At 34.5% G+C, this 20,078-nt stretch overlaps 1 protein-coding gene across 1 annotated transcript; it reads left to right on the top strand.

Annotated features, from left to right (window-relative positions):
• Positions 1-2,670: 2,670 nt before the first annotated feature.
• On the top strand, positions 2,671-5,489 carry LOC128548535 (uncharacterized). The gene is made up of 4 exons (XM_053523661.1): positions 2,671-2,888; positions 3,597-3,809; positions 4,322-4,438; positions 4,711-5,489. The coding sequence occupies exons 1-4, from the start codon at positions 2,692-2,694 to the stop codon at positions 4,835-4,837; spliced, it is 654 nt and encodes a 217-aa protein (XP_053379636.1). The 5' UTR covers positions 2,671-2,691; the 3' UTR covers positions 4,838-5,489.
• The last annotated feature ends 14,589 nt before the right edge of the window (positions 5,490-20,078 follow it).

Raw genomic sequence — 20,078 nt, forward strand, 5'->3', positions numbered from 1 at the left:
GTACACGTGTAGTAAAATGACGACTGACATACATTTTCACATCAGCCAATCAGAGTGTGTCTGTAATCTAGAACGGAACTTCACCAGGGAAGTTCAAGCAAGTTTTTTGTGTACCTTTGAAAAAACTGTAAACTACACGTTGTTTTTTTAAGATAAGAAGTATTGAAGAAATGCAATCTGACTAAAGTACATCTCCTATTACGCTACGCATAGGATCTGACAACGAGCTATTGATGGCCTCGTTCTGACAACCTTTCCGCTAGCCAATCAAAAGTTAACTTACAACATTCTGTAACAATTTTTATATAAAAAAATGTCAGATAGCCGGTTAGCTCAGTCGGTAGCGCACTTGCTCTGTAAGCGAGAGGTCCCGGGTTCGATCCCTGGATTAACTGCAAATTTTTCTTACTCTTTGACATTCGAACAAGTTGTCCGATTGGTTCAAACAAAAATAGATTTGCGAAAATAAAAATAGCAATCTTGGAAATCCAAAATATACAGAAGACGAATGTGAATGTGTCGTTCTCAGATCTTCGTTTAGAAGATGAAGTACTTTAGTCAGATTGGAAGAAGTGTGACCGGCACACAACGGAAGATAAATTACTGCTTGTTTAATATTAATAGTACACATTTACTGAACTGCGTGTTTTAGGTATGAAATACTCGATTGAAATGGGTTAGTATATTTTCCCGTTCACGACCATGGTTCTTATAGAATACATAGGGGTATGGTATAACACGTACGGAGGCATTTTCTTTCTGATCTGGTGCCAGTGGGTGAGGTGGCTTTTACGAGCGATTAGACGTAATTATGAGTAAACATCGTTAAAACAGCATGCATGTAAAAGTTGTATCTAGTGATAAAAATGTAAGTCAAATTAAAATAAAGTTATGAAATGTTTTTGAGATTGTGTTTTCATTTATAAACACTTGTTTAAGACCAACAGAAACCGTAGAGCTATATTAATGCTTCTGGATGATAGAATTGCGCTTAAGCCGATGGGGCATTGCGCATTTCATTACCTATTGAACATACTCGGTAAATCGAAGCTGCTTCCGGTTTACTTGGTTAATTGCTATTATTCGAAAGGACATTCTCATAGATTGTCAACTATCACTAAAGCAGTCTTAACGTGCTGTTTGACGGTTGTACCATATGTATGTGTTGTATAGAATAGAAAAAGAGGCAACTCCACAGGTCGCTCTACACGACACAGACGAAAATGTTGCAGGCTCGGTTTGATTGAGCGGCGCATGATCCCAAGTTAAAATAAAAGTCTATTTAAGCCGTTGCACTTTTCATTAAGCCTGCTATTATTATGAATCAATTTTATTGTAAGTTTTAAATTCATTAACAAAACCATTTTCATTTAAGGAAAACAAATTCTGTTATGTTTTATTTAAAATATGTGTATGGTAATTTCATATTAATTTGAGGGAAATAAAACGCATTACTATCATCTTCTATCAGCATCTTGATTTTCTTTAATACAACTACTACTTTGAGTCCATACCTTTTCATGTGTACATAGGGCCAATTCCTTTCACTCAACTCGAGACATGCCGGTCACGTGAGCAGCAAGAAAGCAATCTCGTCGGTCTTTTAATAAACGACCGATTATAATTAATTAAGTTACAACTTCTAAAGATGTGGAATTTTTATTTACAACACTGATATATCCGGTCAAAAGGGTGGAGGATGCTACTGAGAAGTACAACTGTAATTTAATCTAGACAAAACTGTTGAAATATTAAAAAACGCAAAGATAGAATGAACGTTTAAAAACTAACATATAAGAAACGTATACATACGAGGTTTATAGTTATTTATACATGTATAAAGATTATTTCACTACATCGAATAAAATTAACATGTGTTATGAACAAATACATATGATAAGATTCAAAATATAATTGTACTGTATATACAATTTTGTTTCGCAAAATTCGTACGAATATGTTTTAAAAAGCGGTTAAACACATGGAATATTAGATTTTGATAAACATTTTACGTGGCTATAGTCTCATACTATTTGCTTTATGTTTAAGTGGTAAGTTCATGTTTTCGGTCTTATAACCACTATAAAAATCGCTAATTTGTGATGGGCTGATTCTTCATATATCTACAGTAAATTTCCTTGTTTCTTTTATTTTGTCACTAGAAATGATTTTCTAAAGAAATTTGAGCCGCGCCATGAGAAAACCAAACTAGTGACTTTGTGACCAGCATGGATTCAGAACAACCTGCGCATCCGCGCAGTCTGGTCAGGGTCCATGCTGTCCGCTTTCAAGGCCTATTGCAATTAGAGAAACCGTTAGCGAACAGTATTGATCCTGACCAGACTGCGCAGATCCATTAAGTACTATTATTATTTGTCAACTTTCAACAGCTTACATTGATAACTATTTACGTTTTTTTTCTTTTTTTGGTTTATGACTATGTGTCTAGTCTTACAGCTGATTTAAGCTCGATATGCCCATACAGTTTAATTTTGTCTGCGAAGTAAAATAATTATATAAGGCTGTCATTCCTTTCTTATCCTTTCCAGTGTTGCTTTGATCACAGTATGACTTATGTTGTAATGTATATACTTTATTTTGAGAACAAATATGTTTAAACTAATATAGTTTTGAGTAACATGACTAAAAACATTAGTCCACATCACTGCAAATGTGGAAGATGTAAATTGAATGTATTCTGTTTTATTACAGACTTATGCATTGTCTGTGGCTGTAATTATCTGCCTTTGTCAGGCTGGGATTGCTGGTCAGTCTATTTGCGCTAAAGATCTTGAACCAGTGCCGGTTAAAGAAGATTTAAAGGAAGGTTTGATCTACAAAGATGGTAATGTCATTATGTGCACTGATGGAACATGCGAGAAAATATCGTAAGAATTGTTTCTGTGTTTTCTCATTCTATTTACTAACCGGTATCAATATCAGTTTATATTATGATGTGACGCCATAAAGGACCATGTCTAGGTCGTCAAATTTGTACCACCGTGTTGATACAGTTTCGATTTTTTTTTGTATAAATATCTGCCTTTAATTATTTTGTATTCATAAGAGTGCTATTAAGGTAGTGAATCCATAATGATAATAATAATCAGAAATTTCCGTTTGGTTACGTTTTCGCCTTATACGATTTTGGCTTTTTCCGGCCTGAACGAAAGCCTTGTATTCGTATGAGCTATATGAACGTCCGAAGAGAGCCGGAAATCAATACGAGAATGTAAATACCGGATGTCATTACGAGTCCTATATGCTCCAAATGTCTCCCGACGAATTTGATTTTCTCTACCGTTGTGATTCCTTAAGATCTTATTCACTGAAACCAATTGCTTAATACTTCTTCCATGGATGGGCATAGCAGGCAGTTTGTGATATCTGAAAGTTTTAATTTGAAATAATCTGAAATATATGTACGTATTTGTATAATCATAAACTCAATACAGGCATTCATTTAACTCTACAAATGCATAGTATGTATTCCTCTTTTATTCCATATTTGCAATTTCAGTGTATGTGTAATCAACGTGAACATAGATAGTTTTGAATTATCGTTCGTAAAAATTGTTGTTTATTTTTACGTACAGGCTTGAAAATATCATAAACGCCTATCCGGACTCGTTTTCCACAGAAGAAGATGCGGTGAAAACTACAGAATTGAGGTATAATAAGTATGTTGGAGAGCTCCCGACAGCATGTAGCTTGACAAAGCAATATACGGATACTCGATATATCAGTCCAACCTGTCCAAGTTTTTCGAGCTACTTTTTCTGGAGTGACCGTGATAAATGTTGTCCAACGTGAGTTAACGACTTACTATGCCTTTATCGAATATTTTTATTATAAAATATTTTTAGCTATTATGTTTAAAAAATCATGTTTTGAGCCGCACCATGAGAAAACAAACATTGTGGCTTTGCGACCAGCATGGATCCAGACCAGCCTGCGCGGATGTTCGCTTACAAAGCCTATTGCAATTAGAGAAACCGTTGGCGAACAACATGGATCCTGACCAGACTGCGCGGATGCGAAGGCTGGTCTGGATCCATGCTTGTCGCAAACGCATTATGATGGTTTTCTCATGGTGCGGCTCTTTTAATAATTATAGGACTTATGTTGCTCTGAAACAAAGCCTTGTCAGTACCATTATTTTTTATGTGGAAAGTGCATCACTATCTATCACATTTTTGAAGTTCCGGTGTGAAATACTTAAAATCATATATGTACAGATTTTTTGTAATGTGTAAGCGGCCTAACAACAAGCCACTTGCAAATAAATGTATATGTTATTTTATATTGCAAACGTATACAGATGGCGATATGTCACATTTACACGAGGACCACTCACAAACATCTACAGAAAGCAATGCTACATTCTTCAAATACCGCCTATGAAATTGTACCAGTATATCTCCGTCGGAATTTGCGGGTACTGTAGCTTACATCTATTAATATTTTACAAAGCAATCGATTATGCATAACATATGCAGTTATGGTCTTATTTACAAGCAAGCTGTGTTTGATTCGTTTTCATTTTGTACGTCTGTCAGTTTCAAACAACGTATTCACATTACTTGAAATCGTTTTGCAGGTATCTTAATGATATCAACAACTGATGAAATTGCTAATCAAAACACTTTGTGAGATATACGCTAAATGATATTATTACAGTTAAGTACTTTTTGTCTCATATTTTTGCAGATGGCCAAGGAAATGCAGAACTTGTAGACAGCAATACACAATTCAGTCCATGTTAGCATGGTGTCCAGGAAACGGAGGGGTAAAGATGCATCATTTCAGAATTCCGACCTACTGCACTTGCCAATGAACAGAAGAAGAAGACAATGAGAGAGAAACTTTCACTTGTTTAGCTCATCAGATTCTTTAAACATTATTACCACATCTTTTTTAAATGTTCTATTTTTTATTCAAATTTCATACTCATCATCAAGTTTATACTGATGTTTCGTTGGATGTGCAGGCTGATCATGATTTACACAAGTCGCAAAGGCAGAATGCGTTTTAAGGGTTAACTACTTATCTTCATGACCTACCTTTAAATGTAATTTTACATGAGAAAGAAATATATGTATGTGTGTTTTCATTTTATTGCGTATACTTGCAAAATGTGATATTTTCTCAAGCAACATTTTTGTATATGCTTTCGGATTTTGTTCTTCGACTTAAATCTTAACAGAATCACAAATTATTGTAATGGTTACGGATTCAGCTTAATGATGAATTATATCCAATTAAATGTAAAACGCCATTTTGTATAAACTCATCATCAAATAAACATGTCAATAAACATTTATTTTTTTATTTATTTTTAATAAAGACAAAATACAGTCAATGTTGCAAACATATACGCTTAAAACTTACTTTTGTTGTTAAAAATTTTCCAATGGACACCAGCGATCGAAAAGAAGCTCACTTTGTCAAAATATTTGTTTGTATTTAATAAATTAACCATCAAAATATTTCCTTGTCGACTTTCTTATTTTTGCTAAAACACGAAATGCATAGAAATATATGTACTGAGCATCTTAAGCCATAGCTTTAGATATGCCCCAGAAACGGTAAAACCTGCAGCTTTTCTGAAAGTCGTTAAATGGAATTTATGAACGCTTAAAGCTAGACTACATGTACATAGGTTTCTAAAACATAGACGTGAAACAATATGAAAATCGGATAGACATTTATAAAGACACATAGCTATTTACAATTCAATTTCTAAAGCAACGGCGGCCATTCTGGGTACGATATCTTTTTTGTATTGTATGGACAGTACTATATAACTTAATCAATCAATGGGGACTGTGCTAATCATGTTACGTTGATCCAAACAGAGTTTAGAGTCTGATTTAAGTGCAAACCAAACAGTACAAATATTTAATTTTTTCTTTAGCATACTTTTGCCGTAAATACCATATTGAGAAGTCTATACAAGGAAATAACAATATTGTCACTGAGCAAAAAAGAATGATAACCATTTCATGACTTGGATAGTACTGAAATGACTGTATCTGTAATCAAAGGGATTACTTTTGAGACATACGTTATTAAAGTTGTCTACCGTTACCTCTTTGCAATATTCGGTCTTTAACGAAGACGCTTCTCGGTAGCCTAGTCGTAGAGCGTCCGCTTCGTGTGCGGGAGGTCGTGGGTTCCATCCCCGGCCGCGTCATACCAAGGACGTAAAAATGTTACTAGCAGCCCGGTGTCAGTATAATGTGACTGGGTGGGGTATCATGCCACGTGTCTACGGCGTGATATTCCAATGAGTCAGCATTATGAAGATTAGCATTGTATATTTGTTGAATTGTTGAAAAAAACGTTAAACCCGAACACACACACACACACACACACACACACACACACACACACACACGCTTAATGAATATGTCATTCGGTATCTAAGAAAAGCCAATCTAACCGTGGTAGCATCACAAGGCAGTTCTGTATTTGTTCTTTGATGAGAATATGACAGTAAACCCAGAAGCAAGTCATACGTATACTCTAAAACACTTTAAAACCGCAACACATTTGGACGATTGTTTATATTTGAAGTCATGAATTAACTTTTTCCGAAATCGTTATCAACGTCTATTCTTATCAAAAGTAGTCATATCTTGAAAACTTTCTTAAACCGCTATGTCGTGACGAAATTAAACGCCATCATGCAAGCGTCTCCAATAGCACACCGGCCAGGCTGATATGTAAGACTCCACGTTAGACAATACCACGCCAACGTCACCTCCTGCAGAGTTAAAATCAAATCAAAGTTTTATAATTGGAGTTCTGGTCAATCATTTATCCTTTGATGGTTTCTTGACTGAAAATTGATGTTCGTTACTGATGACCGAATCTCTAAATATCAGAATTAACCTAATCTGAACGGTGGTAAAGCTTCATGTAGCAGAGAAACAAGAGTTTGTCTGCAGACGACGAGGCTTGCCAACGAAGAACACTATCTTTTAATTGAAAAATTGTTTTAAGAAACGTAAAGTGTCACTTATAATGGAATTGTATTAGAGGCAAGTGTTTATTTGTACGCCATGTTAGTTACACCAGTAAGATCTATTGCTCGGTTTCATTGAACCTCTGGCAAATTCCGCCGATATTTTTAGTTTTGTTACATTACCGGTACAGCCAACCAGCGACGTTTCGCGACGACATTTTGCGAACCAATCAAAAAAGGCCATGAACAGCCTGACCGCGTTCTTTCCGATAACGACGACGACTTACAAGGAATATTATAATTATCATTGCTTGAGGTGAATTTCTAAGCATACGATCAGAGGAATAAATCTTTATTAATTGCAGTCATGCAATATCGTCTGCATTCATAACGACGCCGACTTACAAGGAATATTATAATTATCATTGCTTGAGGTGAATTTTTAAGCATACGATCAGAGGAATAAATCTTTATTAATTGCAGTCATGCAATATCGTCTGCATTCATAACGACGCCGACTTACAAGGAATATTATAATTATCATTGCTTGAGATGAATTTCTAAGCATACGATCAGAGGGATAAATCTTTATTAATTGCAGTTATGCAATATCGTCTGCATTCATTGTTAGCAAGTACTTTGCTTAGATGTTGTTTGAAATTTCAAATTCGACGATCAATAATTGGCTAAAACTAATACTTCCGGTCTAGTCGGATAATGGCGGAAAGAAAAACTCCTCAATTTTTCCCAGCTAAAGCGGCATTTTCCTGTTTTGTGTAAGCCTGTTTTATTTCATTGTGGACATATACTTGACATTTTGCTAGTATTTTCATTTTTTTTTTTTTTGCATTTATAGAAATGTAAACAAACCTTTTTACTCATGTGTTCTTACTCATATTTTATCTGTCAGTTCGGAAGATATTCCTTACTGTTGACCTGTCAGACAAAAATCTCTCTTAGAAGATACATGACCCCTACTTATCTTGGTGGATTTTTTGTGGTTTATAGGTCATTTAAGAATTTAAGGCTAGCAAGTCTTCTTAAATTGGGTCTGGCTATGTGTTACAACTTTCATAATATTATATAGAACATTTAGCAGATTTATTTCCTATTGTATACTCTCCTGATAGAAATTACGAGTGCGCATGCTCACCATATCATTGAAAAAATAGTCACAGGTTCGTCTCGTGATTTTGAAGATCCGCTGAGGGGTGAGAATGACTAGCGCCATCTTAAAGTGGCATTATACGCACCTTACTGCACAAAGTACACATGTTTTTGGTGAATGTTTATTAAAATAATTTTCGGTTGCTGTACATTTTAATGTGCTAAATTAACGATAATGCCGCATAAGTATTTGAAGTTGATACTTTATAAATAAAGAAATTTCTTTATTATTATTATTACCCATTATTTATTATATAAATATTATTATTTCGTATTGGTAACAGGAAGAGTTTAGTAAATTGGGTTAAAGGCTATAATGCCCTCCGCCCTTTTTACACACACATCTATTTCAGCTGGATTTTTACCTGAAAATGCGTATAATTCAACTTTAATACATACTCTGAATGGTTTCGAAGGACCAGAAAATATAACAGTATTGAATCACATTATGAATATTCATTTTACAATTTAAGGAATATTACTAAAATCTGAAAGAAGATCCTCTGTAAACATAGAACGCAACTAAGCAAATTAGACGCAATAAAAATGATTGCAGATGTTACTATGAAAAACATTCTTTGAAATCATCTTATGTTATCTAATCTTATCTTTATTTGCGAAAGAAGTCCATTCTAGATTTTGAACATAATTGACATATATCTCGAAAAATAACGTTCTAAATAGTCATGGATTCATTTTGGAACTGTCTTAAATAGCTCTTTTGTTAACACCTAAATCTAAGCGTTAATAGACTGTTTCTGCCTTAAAGTGTTCAATAAAAATTGAAAGCGATTTCACACTTGGAAGAAATTTGAGGATATATCTTTACTGGACAACCTATATTTTTCAGAAATGGTGAAATATATTTACGCAAAAGAGTTATAACTTAACAATGCTAATACTTCAGATTTAGAAGCGTCATTTTTGGACTTAAATTGAACAATTGTGAATAGTAATCTAGAAACAAAAATATATGAATTAATTAATATTGAAATTGTCAACTTCTCCCATCTTGATGAGAGATGTCCCTCGAGCAAGATCATACGTGATCTATATTTCACAAGTTATTTGTTTTGCAAGAGCTTGCTTAAAGACAGATGATTTTAATGACAGGAATCTTTATATCACCAAGATATTATTACAAGAGGGTTGCCGTTATCATAAGCTACGGAAAGCTTTTAGTAAATTTTACTACAGATCGTCGGAACTGTTAGAAAAATACAATACGAACCTAAAACATTTTTAAAACTTTGACTTACACACCCATAATACTATAGAGATGTAGTTTCTAAAATTCGAAAAATCAAACATAGCCCTTATTTTAATCAAGTATTTGTAAAGGAGGATACGGTGCGAAAATCGTGAAGCACAGTGCATGTTTAGTGACTGACCCCCCTACAGTTAATTGCTACGCTTTTCCATTTGATGGTGCGATGACTAATAAAGTGTAAGACTCCATGATGGTTTTCTCCTAAATCCTACATACAACGGACGGAGGGAGTTGATTTTTGTCTTACAGTTTTCTTAGTCGTGCCATTAAAAGTTAGGGTATTGTTGCCTTAACCTCAGACAAGTTGTATATTATACCTTAGATTTACCTTAATATTGTGTTTTAATTTATTTATCTGTTATTTTTGCACTAATGTAAGAACCTTCCTCAGCGAGATTTTATTTACATTGTGTTGTATAACTTGTTGAAAATAGGGTAAGTGCTAGGTTGGCATGCTCTTAACGCGTTTAAAGCCCAAGTTTCCTTATATAGGTTACTGACCGTTCCAAGGCGGTGTCCCTATTTTCAACTGTTTTTGTCTGTCTTGTATTGTCTGTTGCGTATGTATTCCTGTTTGTTGTAAGCGTTTTGTTTCTCCTTCTCACTCTCCCTATTGTCCTCCTCCTTTCCTCTTGCTTTCACGGTACCTTTTGCATCCCCACTCCCCCTTTACTTGGAGTAAGTTTTCGTGGCTCCCCTTTGTTTTGGTTGCCGGAATCCTAAGACATTACACGATGTGTTTTTTCCTACTTGTGTGGGTGCGTTTGTATGCTTGTGAGTCTAAAACCGTGCCCTACTGTTTTCTTATGTGTTGCTTGTTCGTTTTTCTTTGTTATTTAGTTGGATGTGGTTGTGTGTTTATCTTTGGTACATGAGTGTCTGCGCTATTGTGGTTTACGTTGTAGTGTGATTATTATAAAGGAACATGGCATTCCTTTGTATATTCGTCCTTGTTCAACTTTCCCCTTCGGTTTCCTTCCCCTCACTTCCCCCGGGTTCATTTTTGCCGATTACCCATTCTTTCCCCTCTATCTATATTTAGCAAAAAGTAATATGTACTTGTTGGATGTCTGAAGCAACCCGTCTGAAATATTTTTCCATTACAGCTTCTTTTTGTTGTGGGCCTTCATTGCATATGCGTGGCTCTGGGGCTGTATTTTAGTGCTCTGTGCGCGAGTAGACACTTCGTCATAATAAAATTGCAATTAAGTATGAGTTACAGATAAGGAAGTGGCTAGGTTCCGGCTACCTAGACTTAACGTCTAGGTATTTTTAATAAAGTGTATTATAAACAAGAGGGCCAAGAGGGCCCTAGTTCGCTCATCTGAGAAACACACTATAACTGTGTAAACATGTTTGACCTCGTGATTTCATGGAAACAAATAATCTGGCCAATTTTCATTAGGATTGGGCCAAAAATGTCTCTTAAGTTTAAACAAGTATTTTCTTTGATATGACCTAATGACCTAGATTTTGACCCCAGATAAACCATATTCAAACTACACCTAGATTTCATCAAGGCAATCATTCTGACCAAATTTCATAAAGATCAGTTGAAAAATATTGCATACACAAGGTTTTTCTTTGATTTGACCTAGTGACCTAGTTATTGATCCCAGATAATCCACATTCAAACTCGAACTAGATTTTATCAAGGCAATCATTCTGACCAAATTTTATAAAGATCAATTCAAAAAACAAAGCCTCTGTCGCATACACAAGGTTTTTCTTTGGTTTGACCTAGTGACCTAGTTTTTGACCTAAGATGACCCATATTCAAAATCAACCTAAATTTCATCAAGGCAATAATTCTGACTAAATTTCATGAAGATCAACTGAAAAATACAGCCTCTATCGCATACACATTTTTTTTTCTTTGATTTGACCTAGTGACCTAGTTTTTGATCTAAGATAATTTATATTCAAATTTGATCTAGATTTCATCATAAACAAGTATTTTCTTTGATATGACCTAATGACCTAGATTTTGACCCCAGATAAACCATATTCAAACTCCACCTAGATTTCATCAAGGCAATCGTTCTGACCATAATTCATGAAGATCAGTTGAAAAATACAGCATCTATCGCATACACAAGGTTTTTCTTTGATTTGACCTAGTGACCTAGTTTTTAAACCCAGATAATCCATTTTTTAACTGAACCTAGATTTCAAAAAGGTTATCATTCTGACCTAAATTCATGAAGATCAATTGAAAAATACAGCCTATATCGCATACACAATGTTTTTCTTTGATTTCACCTAGTGACCTAGTTTTTGACTCTAGATAATCCATTTTCAAACTCGACCTAGATTATATAAGTTAATCATTTTGACCAATTTCCATGAAGATCAATTATAAAATACAGCCTCTATCGCATACACAATGTTTTTCCTTATTTTGACCTAGTGACCTAGTTTTTGACTCCAGATGACCCATTTTCAAACTCGGCCTAAATTTCATCAAGGTTATCATTTTGACTAAATTTTATGAAGATCAGTTGAAAAATACAGCCTCTACCGCAAACACAAGCTAAAGTTTGACGGACGACAGACGACAGACAGACGGAGCGATCGGAGCGAGCGATCAGAAAATCTTACCTGAGCATTGCTCAGGTGAGCTAAAAATCATTATGTTACTTAAATGCTTTCTTGTAATTTATTTTTATTATCTGTGTTTAACCTGTTTATTTTGCCCAAAGAAGTATAAAATGTTTAATTTATAGCTCTTTGTTTCGCCGTATTAACGCACTCATATCCTCGATATATATTTGAGATACCGACATCACTTTTGCACCTCTATGTTCGTCTTTAATTAATTAATTACTACATAATTCTCCACCAATTTGCTTAGTAGTCAATTGATAATATTGATTGGTTGTAATAGTTTGTTTCAATATACGACCTCTTTATTCTATGGCAGCGTATACTAAATGTGAAAGATAATTACATATCAAAAAACCTAATTCTAAAGGATCGCCGACAATTGACATGTTTTTCAATATATACGAATACGAATAGTTTATTGCATTAAACAATTTACATTGTTTCTAGCAAATACACAAAGTACAAAGGTAGCATGGTAGAATATAAGTTCACTGTAAACACGTAAACATCGAAGATGGTTAACACAAGTGTACATAAATACAATATTGAAGTTGACATTTGATTGTATGGTTTTCTCGTATTACTAGAGCTAACGAAATACAGAATATATTGTGAAAGAAGAACGAACTATTTCCCCCTTCGCTTGAATGTAAAGTACAAAAATTTAGTAAGGCACTGTATAGATTTTCTTGATTTCGAAGAAAAACGAGTTTCAAACTTGTTCAAGGATGGCCAGCGGCAGAAGTAATTAGATAAATATTTTACTCTTAAGTCTCTGTATTTAGGGCATATCAAAAGAAAATGATATTCAGATTCTACTTGGTACATGTTACACAATCTACAGAGTCTATAGTTTCGGGGCATATTTTCGTATCTTCCCGATTCAATAAGTAAGTTATGTGATGACGTTCTGAATTTCGTAAGAGAAATTCTGTATTTACTTTCTGGTATACATGAAAAATATTTCTCTATACCGAAATAATGTTTAGTAAGAGCATAAGACTGTAAGCGGCTTGAATTGTTAATTTCACTATACCATGTTTACTTGTAAATGTTAAGTATTTTATATTTAATGGCGACAAAAGGTATGTCTGTTTCAAATTAGTGATTCCAGACATATCCAAATCCATTGGTGTCTAAAATATTTTTAATTGAAAAGGCCCACGTTTTCTGTGAGTGAGTTCCATGAAAGTCTGCATCCTCTTTCAACATTACAAATGTTTGCTTAACAAGTGAATTACTTCCTTGTTGAGTATGCAATATTTAATATTTAGTTAACCAATATTTGAGCATGATAATTTTTCTTATTATACATAAAGGTATTCTTCCTGTTTCTCCATAAATCGCTGCAAAGTTAGTGATCGTTTTACACATAAAATGCGCCTAAGAAACTTTGTATGTGTAACTTCAATGTCTGGCGCGTTATAGTAACACCAAATGAAATGAAGGATTGACCCAACTAGAGTATCAAAAAGCTTTTTGCTCAATTGAAAAATCTGCATGTTCAAATAATTTAAAAAGATTGAATAAGGAAAATGATGCATGCTGTGATAAGCATTTCTGCGTACAAAACCAATTGCCATCCTTTAAAAGCGTGATCCCAAGATATTTAAAGGAGTCAACAGTTTCAATTTGTGAGTTATATATAAAAACAAATTATAATATGTATGTCTCCCACGTTAAAAAAGCATTGCCTTTGTTTTCGACGTATTGATCCTTAGCCCCCATACATTACAATAATCAACAATATTATCTAACATTGTCTGTAATGTTTCGGGGGATGTAGCAAATAACACTTGGTCATTTGTATACAAGATGAGAAATAATTTGAGCTCATTAATTGTAAAAATCCCATCAAGATCCGCATTAATGTTCTGTATAATATCGTTAACAAATACCATAAAGAAAAGAGGTGAACGTGGATCACCCTGTTTCAAGCCTATATGTGAATTGAAATATTCAGAATATGTATTTTCGTATCTGACACACGATTTGGCGGAATTGTACATAGCTTTTATTGCCATCACAAGTTTAGAACTAACCTGTTTTGCAATTAATTCCTGCCATAGAAAGGACCTTTCTATTTTATCGAAACACTGTTGGCACAGATGTAAAATAAAGATACAATTGATAATAGAATTCCCTTTCTGAAATCCGAACTGATTCAGAGAAAGGGTATCGTGTGATTTTGCCCATACATTTAATCTATTGAATAATAATTGAGAGTAAAGCTTTGCTAAAATATTTATCAATGTAATCCCTCTGTAATTCTTTGCCTCATTTACATTGCCCTTCTTAAATATCGGGGCTATAATACCCTCACCCCATGATGCCGGGTAGTTACCAGAGTTGAAAATTTGATTAAAAAGACTGAGTAAAAATGGTGATATAATGTCATAACAAGATTTTAACATTTCACTCGTAATCTTGTCAGTGCCTGGATACTTATTGTTTTGAGAAAAAATTGCCCTATGTAGCTCAGTTTCGCTGCAATTTATATCTAACTGACTGACACTTGTTTCGCAAAGTAATATACATGTTTTACATGCTGTTCAATTTTCATGTCAAACAACTCTTTCTTTCTATGATTTGGTGTTGTTTGATTTTTGTTTCTCAAGGCCTACTTCGAAACCTTAAACAGTTTCTTTTCCTTGAAACAGTTTTCATCAAACCACTCAGGCCGTTTGTTATGCTTACGGGTATCTGAACTACGCCTTGACCCCGTATTACCAAAAACTTCAATGGACGCATTACTCAAAATTGTTGTAAAATTGTCAACTACCTAAGAACCCGGGACGGAATTCAGTTCATGTGTCAGTTTACTGAAATCATCCGTGTGTTGTTTTATTTTATCAACAAATAATTCGGCTTTGCTAGCATCCCAGATTATTCTTTGTGTTTCTTTACACGACCCATTATCTAACGTTGGCTCATCCCTTTCAACCTATTTACGAAGAAAACTAAAGCTCAACGGTGCGTGATCCGAAAATTAGTAAATGATAAAATCTCAAACTTATTCAAGGTTTGTAAATCTTCACTGCTTCAAAGTAAGTAATCAACAGTTTTCTCCCTTTGCTGGGAACGGAAGTAAAATTACATTTTTCTCTATCTGCCAACAAGCGCCCGTTAGCGATTACACAAACTGTGCTAATACATAATATATAACAAACTACAAAAAATCATTTAAAACTTTATTATAAGAATTAATAAACGCGCCCATGACGATAACTATATAAAAACCTTGATCATTTGTTAATAACATAACAAAATATGGACCGATATGATATGAGTGTGAAAATACTGCGAAATAAACATGTGCGTGAAATTAGCCAGAACAGCCAGCGAAGCCAGAGTAGCCAGAGTTCAGCCAGAGTTTAGCCAGAGTAGCAAGAGAAGTCAGAACTCTGGTTACTCTGGCTAGCCAGAGTAGCCAGAGTTCAGCCAGAGAAGTCAAAAGTCTGTTTACTCTGGCTGACCAGAGTAGCCAGAGTTTAGCAAGAGAAGTCATAACTCTGGTTACGCTGGCTGGCCAGAGTAGCCAGAGTTCAATCAGAGTAGCCAGAACTCTTGTTACTTTGGCTGGCCAGAGTAGTCAGAGTTTCTAGGATTTTAACATGTTTTTGCTATTTGCTATTCTGGTCAGCCAGAGTAACCAAGTCCCATGTTCACAAACGTTTTTCAGTTTTAGCTGAATTTGATTATGAAATCTAATAATTGAGCCGTGCCATGAGAAAACAAACATAATGGTTTTGCCAGAGTTTAGCCAGAGTAGCAAGAGTTAAGCCAGAGAATTCAGAATTCTGGTTACACTTGCTGGCCAGAATAGCCAGAGTTCAGCCAGAGTAGCCGGAAACCTGGTTACTCTGGCTGGCCAGAGTAGCCGAGTAACCAGGATGTCAATTGCTCTGGCTACTTTGGCTAGCCAGAACAGCCAGAATTTCCGAGATGTCCATTTGTTCTAGCTACCCTGTCTAGCCAGAATAGCCAGAGGAAATACCGTAATACCTATTGCGAAATGACCCTTTTGGTACTTTCAGGTTTGATTTTTTAGTGTTTTATATGTGTCAAGTGTATCATCGTACCATCTTGCATCGCGGTTTAGTATTAAATAAAAAAACACGATTGTCCAAACAACAGTGTGAAAATGGTGAAAAGTCAATTTACATTACTGAACAAAACTGATACGTAAGACTAAGTCAGATTAAATGATATTTAATATTTACCATTATATATTGAATGACCCTCATACACTATACTTGAATATTTTAGCTCGTGTCACTGTGTGACAAGGTGAGGTTTTGTGATCAACTTTTGTCTTGTCTATCAGATTGATATTGTAAAACCTTAAAATGTTCTCAAGTATCACAAGACCCAGAGCTTAGATATTTTGCAAGAAGCATTGGCCAGTACATCTGTTTCGAAATTGTTCAAATCATGAACTCCGGGGTCATATTGGATCTGCCTTGGGGCTTTAAGTTTCACATAGAGTAATATATTAAATCCTATAAAAATATTCTTATTTTCCTTTAGGCCCAGACTATATATATTTTGTATGTATCATGGCCCAGTGAATGCTTTTCTTAAAATTGAGCAAATCATGTCCCCTGATGTCAAGATTGCCCTCGCTTGTGCTAATGAGCTTGCAATGTCTTACAGAAAAATCTTTTAAACTATTCTCAAAAGAATTGCAATGGTAAGAGTTAAGATATTTTACATGTTCAAATCAATACCCCAGAATCAAAATAGTTCCTACTAAAGTTTTATATAGATAAAAAAACTTGATATACTTACATAGTGTAACGGATATGCATATTTTAGAAACAATTACTTACTATTTTATTGTTGCCATTTATCAAATGATCATATTAGGCAGTTTTAAGGCCTAAAACATAGATATTTTAAGTCTGACCTAATTCATGTTCATTTAACTGGGACTTTTCTACCTATTTTTGTATCTTTACAGTGAAAAGCGCATGCATTTCTTGCTTTTATCATTCTCTTTGTTCTATCTGAATTAGTAAATACAAGAAGCGCAGTTCAATAAGCTCTCAAACAGCTACGTTTATTCTTTGGCATTTTGAAACTTATGTCATTTTATACAGTAAAAAGATATTTTTGTATCATCGCTTTTTCAGATAATTTTATCAGTAGGTTGTATTTCATGCAAAGTATGATTTTTGGCGGGAATATTTTGCTATATATACTGAATTTTCTGCATGTACTTTTGGGCCAGATCTACAGACGCTCAAAGTAACGTTTACCTATTGTCACCAGGCTGGTCATTTCTCCCTTCCTTCATCCTACTTTCCTCTCACTAAATTTATAACCCAGATTTTATTTTTGAGTGTATTTCAGATAATCAACATTGATAAAATGCAGTAAAACATTATAAGTAAAATAAAGTATTTGTGTGTTTTCTTTTAGTTGCCAAAGAAACTAGATTTCAATATAATACAATAATGAACATGGGTTAATTTAAATCAGGAATTGTGACCACTCTTCATCCGTCTGTCCGTCCAATTAAATCCTGTTCAAGTTGATACGTTGATCAGTCCTGTTACACATAGCAACAATCTTTTTAAGAGCCACAAGTGTAAGAGCTGAAATATTTTGCATGTAAATTAGCAAAATGTATAATGGAGTTCTTTCAAACTTGTTTGAATCACCACCCCTAGGGCAATATTAGTCTCTCTCTGTGGATTATCAATATACTTCTAATCTTATACAATATAAGTTTAAAATTTCCAGAATGTCCAGAATTTAGAGTTAACAATTACAAAGTGTGCATTTTTACTATGACCGTCATAACCCACAAGGTCCAGGAAAGCGATTCAGGACCTTTTTCAGGACCATATGGGTCCTCTGGTTTATACTGATACTTAGTATCATAAACAATTGCAATGAATTCCATGTAACTTTGAGTGTAAAACTAAAGAAGATTTAGTGTTTGCCTTGAATTTGTACCAAATAAAATAACTTGAAGACATAATATAAATTGGAGAATAATGTTTTCATATGTGTTAACAGCAACCAATTCCTGAAATTTGCATTTTAAAGTTGTGGAAGTTGACGAAATGTTGACATGTGAACATATACACTTATAGCGCCTTAATAACGTTATTTCATCTAAACCCTTGGGAAAAGGTAGGTACCTCTGACATGCCAATCAAAACGCAAAATGCCATTCAAAAATTGATTGTGGTCCCCTTATGCCATCAGACAATCAACATTCCATGTTGTATTAACTCCTTATTACTTGTGTACGTGTATGAAACGATATTGATTGTTTGGATTAAACAGTTATAGGACTGCTAACTGATAAGTAAGACAATTCTTTGAAGTCCGTTTGATGAATCGCTTGATACATGAAACACTAAAAACACTGAGGGTGCAAAAAGGGGCATTTTGCAACATGTTAAAGCCGTAGAAACTCTGGCTACTCTGGCAGAAGTCCGTTTTATGAACCACTTGATACATAAAACACAAAAAATATCAACCTTGAGAGAACCCAAACAGTCAACAATCTTCTCACACCTTTCCAATATAGCTTCCGTTCCAAACATAGCTGTGAGGCTCAACTATCATTCTTTACACAAGAAACTTTTGACAATCTCCAATCTGGAAACAAACAGGTCTCATTGTAATGGATTTCTCGAAAGCTTTCAACAAGATCGATCATCAATTCCTTCTCTATAAAATCGTGAAATTTTGTGTCTAATCTCTCTATACTTGATTCAATTTTTCCTTAGTAACCGTACCCAATCAGTAGTAGTTGAAGGCTCACACTCTTTACCAGTTCTATCAGGGGGTTCCTCAAGATTCAGTGTTGGGTCCTTGTCTCTTCCTTTGTTTTATCAATGACCTTCCTGACTCTGTTAAAGGTAGAATACGCTTATTTGCTGATGACACTATCATATACCTCAACATAGACTCGTTAATAGACTCTTACAAATTTAAAGTTCAAGAGGATTTCACAAAATTAGAAGAATGGGAACGTAATTGGTCTATGGAATTCAATCCTGATAAATGCGAAGTAATAGGAATCTCAAAAAAAAGAGATAAAATATCATCTTTCCATATAAATTAACCCAGCCAGCATGACTATATCGGCCCGATATAGGTATAATGTCGGAATGTCGGCAAAATGTGCCGATGTCGGGCCGACGTCGGGCCGTTGTGAGTGAGTGAATTAGATTTTACGGCGAATCGACACAAAATGATCATATATCGCCGAGATCGGACCGTTGAACCGCCGCAAAATATTGAAATCGGTAGATCTACATCAATCAGTGTAACTATTTCGTAAGTCGGATTGACATCGGGCCGATATTGGATTCTCTAATATAGCTATATTTGTCAAAATATTATTGATAAACGTGAAAAAGTAATCTAATTGTTAAGTGTACTAATTTATTAAGCAAATTTATTAAGCAAATATGATGTATGTCAGAATTAGTCAAACTAGGTTCCAAAATTTGTAGACGGTTTTTATCAAAATTTTATTGTAATAAAGGGAGGTTATAATTAAGATGCATTTTTATTTTATGTAGAATGCCGCCGTAGAAATATTTATATTTACAAAAAAAAAAATGAAAATATAAATATGTTTAGAATTCTAATTGAACAATTTTAATAGTGATAAGAATAAATAGAAAACTGTATAAAACATGTAGTATATAGTTCTGAAAAATGTTAAATCAATAAAATCAAATAACCATCATACACATGATGTGAGATGCATCTGTTCTCAAGAAAATTACTCTGAGAATTTATAAAGTGTATAATCGAAGAAAACTTTGACGAAACACTGCGTGTCACACTATTTTACAACAACGATATGATCTGCCAATATCGGGCGGATATCATTTTGATGTTGGCCAAATATCGTTTGCCAATGTCGGACCGATGTCATTATGATGTTGGCCCAATATCGTCTGCCGACATCATTCCTATTTGCAGGCGATATTGAAGCCGATATCGGGCCGTTATAGACAACGACGTCGATTTGATATCGGGCCGATATAGAATGCTGGCTAGGTTACTTAATCAAAAACAAAAAAACTA

This window comes from Mercenaria mercenaria, chromosome 14, assembly GCF_021730395.1.
Source record: "Mercenaria mercenaria strain notata chromosome 14, MADL_Memer_1, whole genome shotgun sequence".
In the NCBI taxonomy this organism is placed as follows: domain Eukaryota; kingdom Metazoa; phylum Mollusca; class Bivalvia; order Venerida; family Veneridae; genus Mercenaria; species Mercenaria mercenaria.

Coding starts and splice junctions, on each gene's coding strand:
- LOC128548535 (XM_053523661.1), top strand. CDS start 2,692: ATGTATTCTGTTTTATTACAGACTTATGCATTGTCTGTGGCTGTAATT. Junction 2,889..3,596: donor GGAACATGCGAGAAAATATC/GTAAGAATTGTT, acceptor TTTTACGTACAG/GCTTGAAAATATCATAAACG. Junction 3,810..4,321: donor CGTGATAAATGTTGTCCAAC/GTGAGTTAACGA, acceptor AAACGTATACAG/ATGGCGATATGTCACATTTA.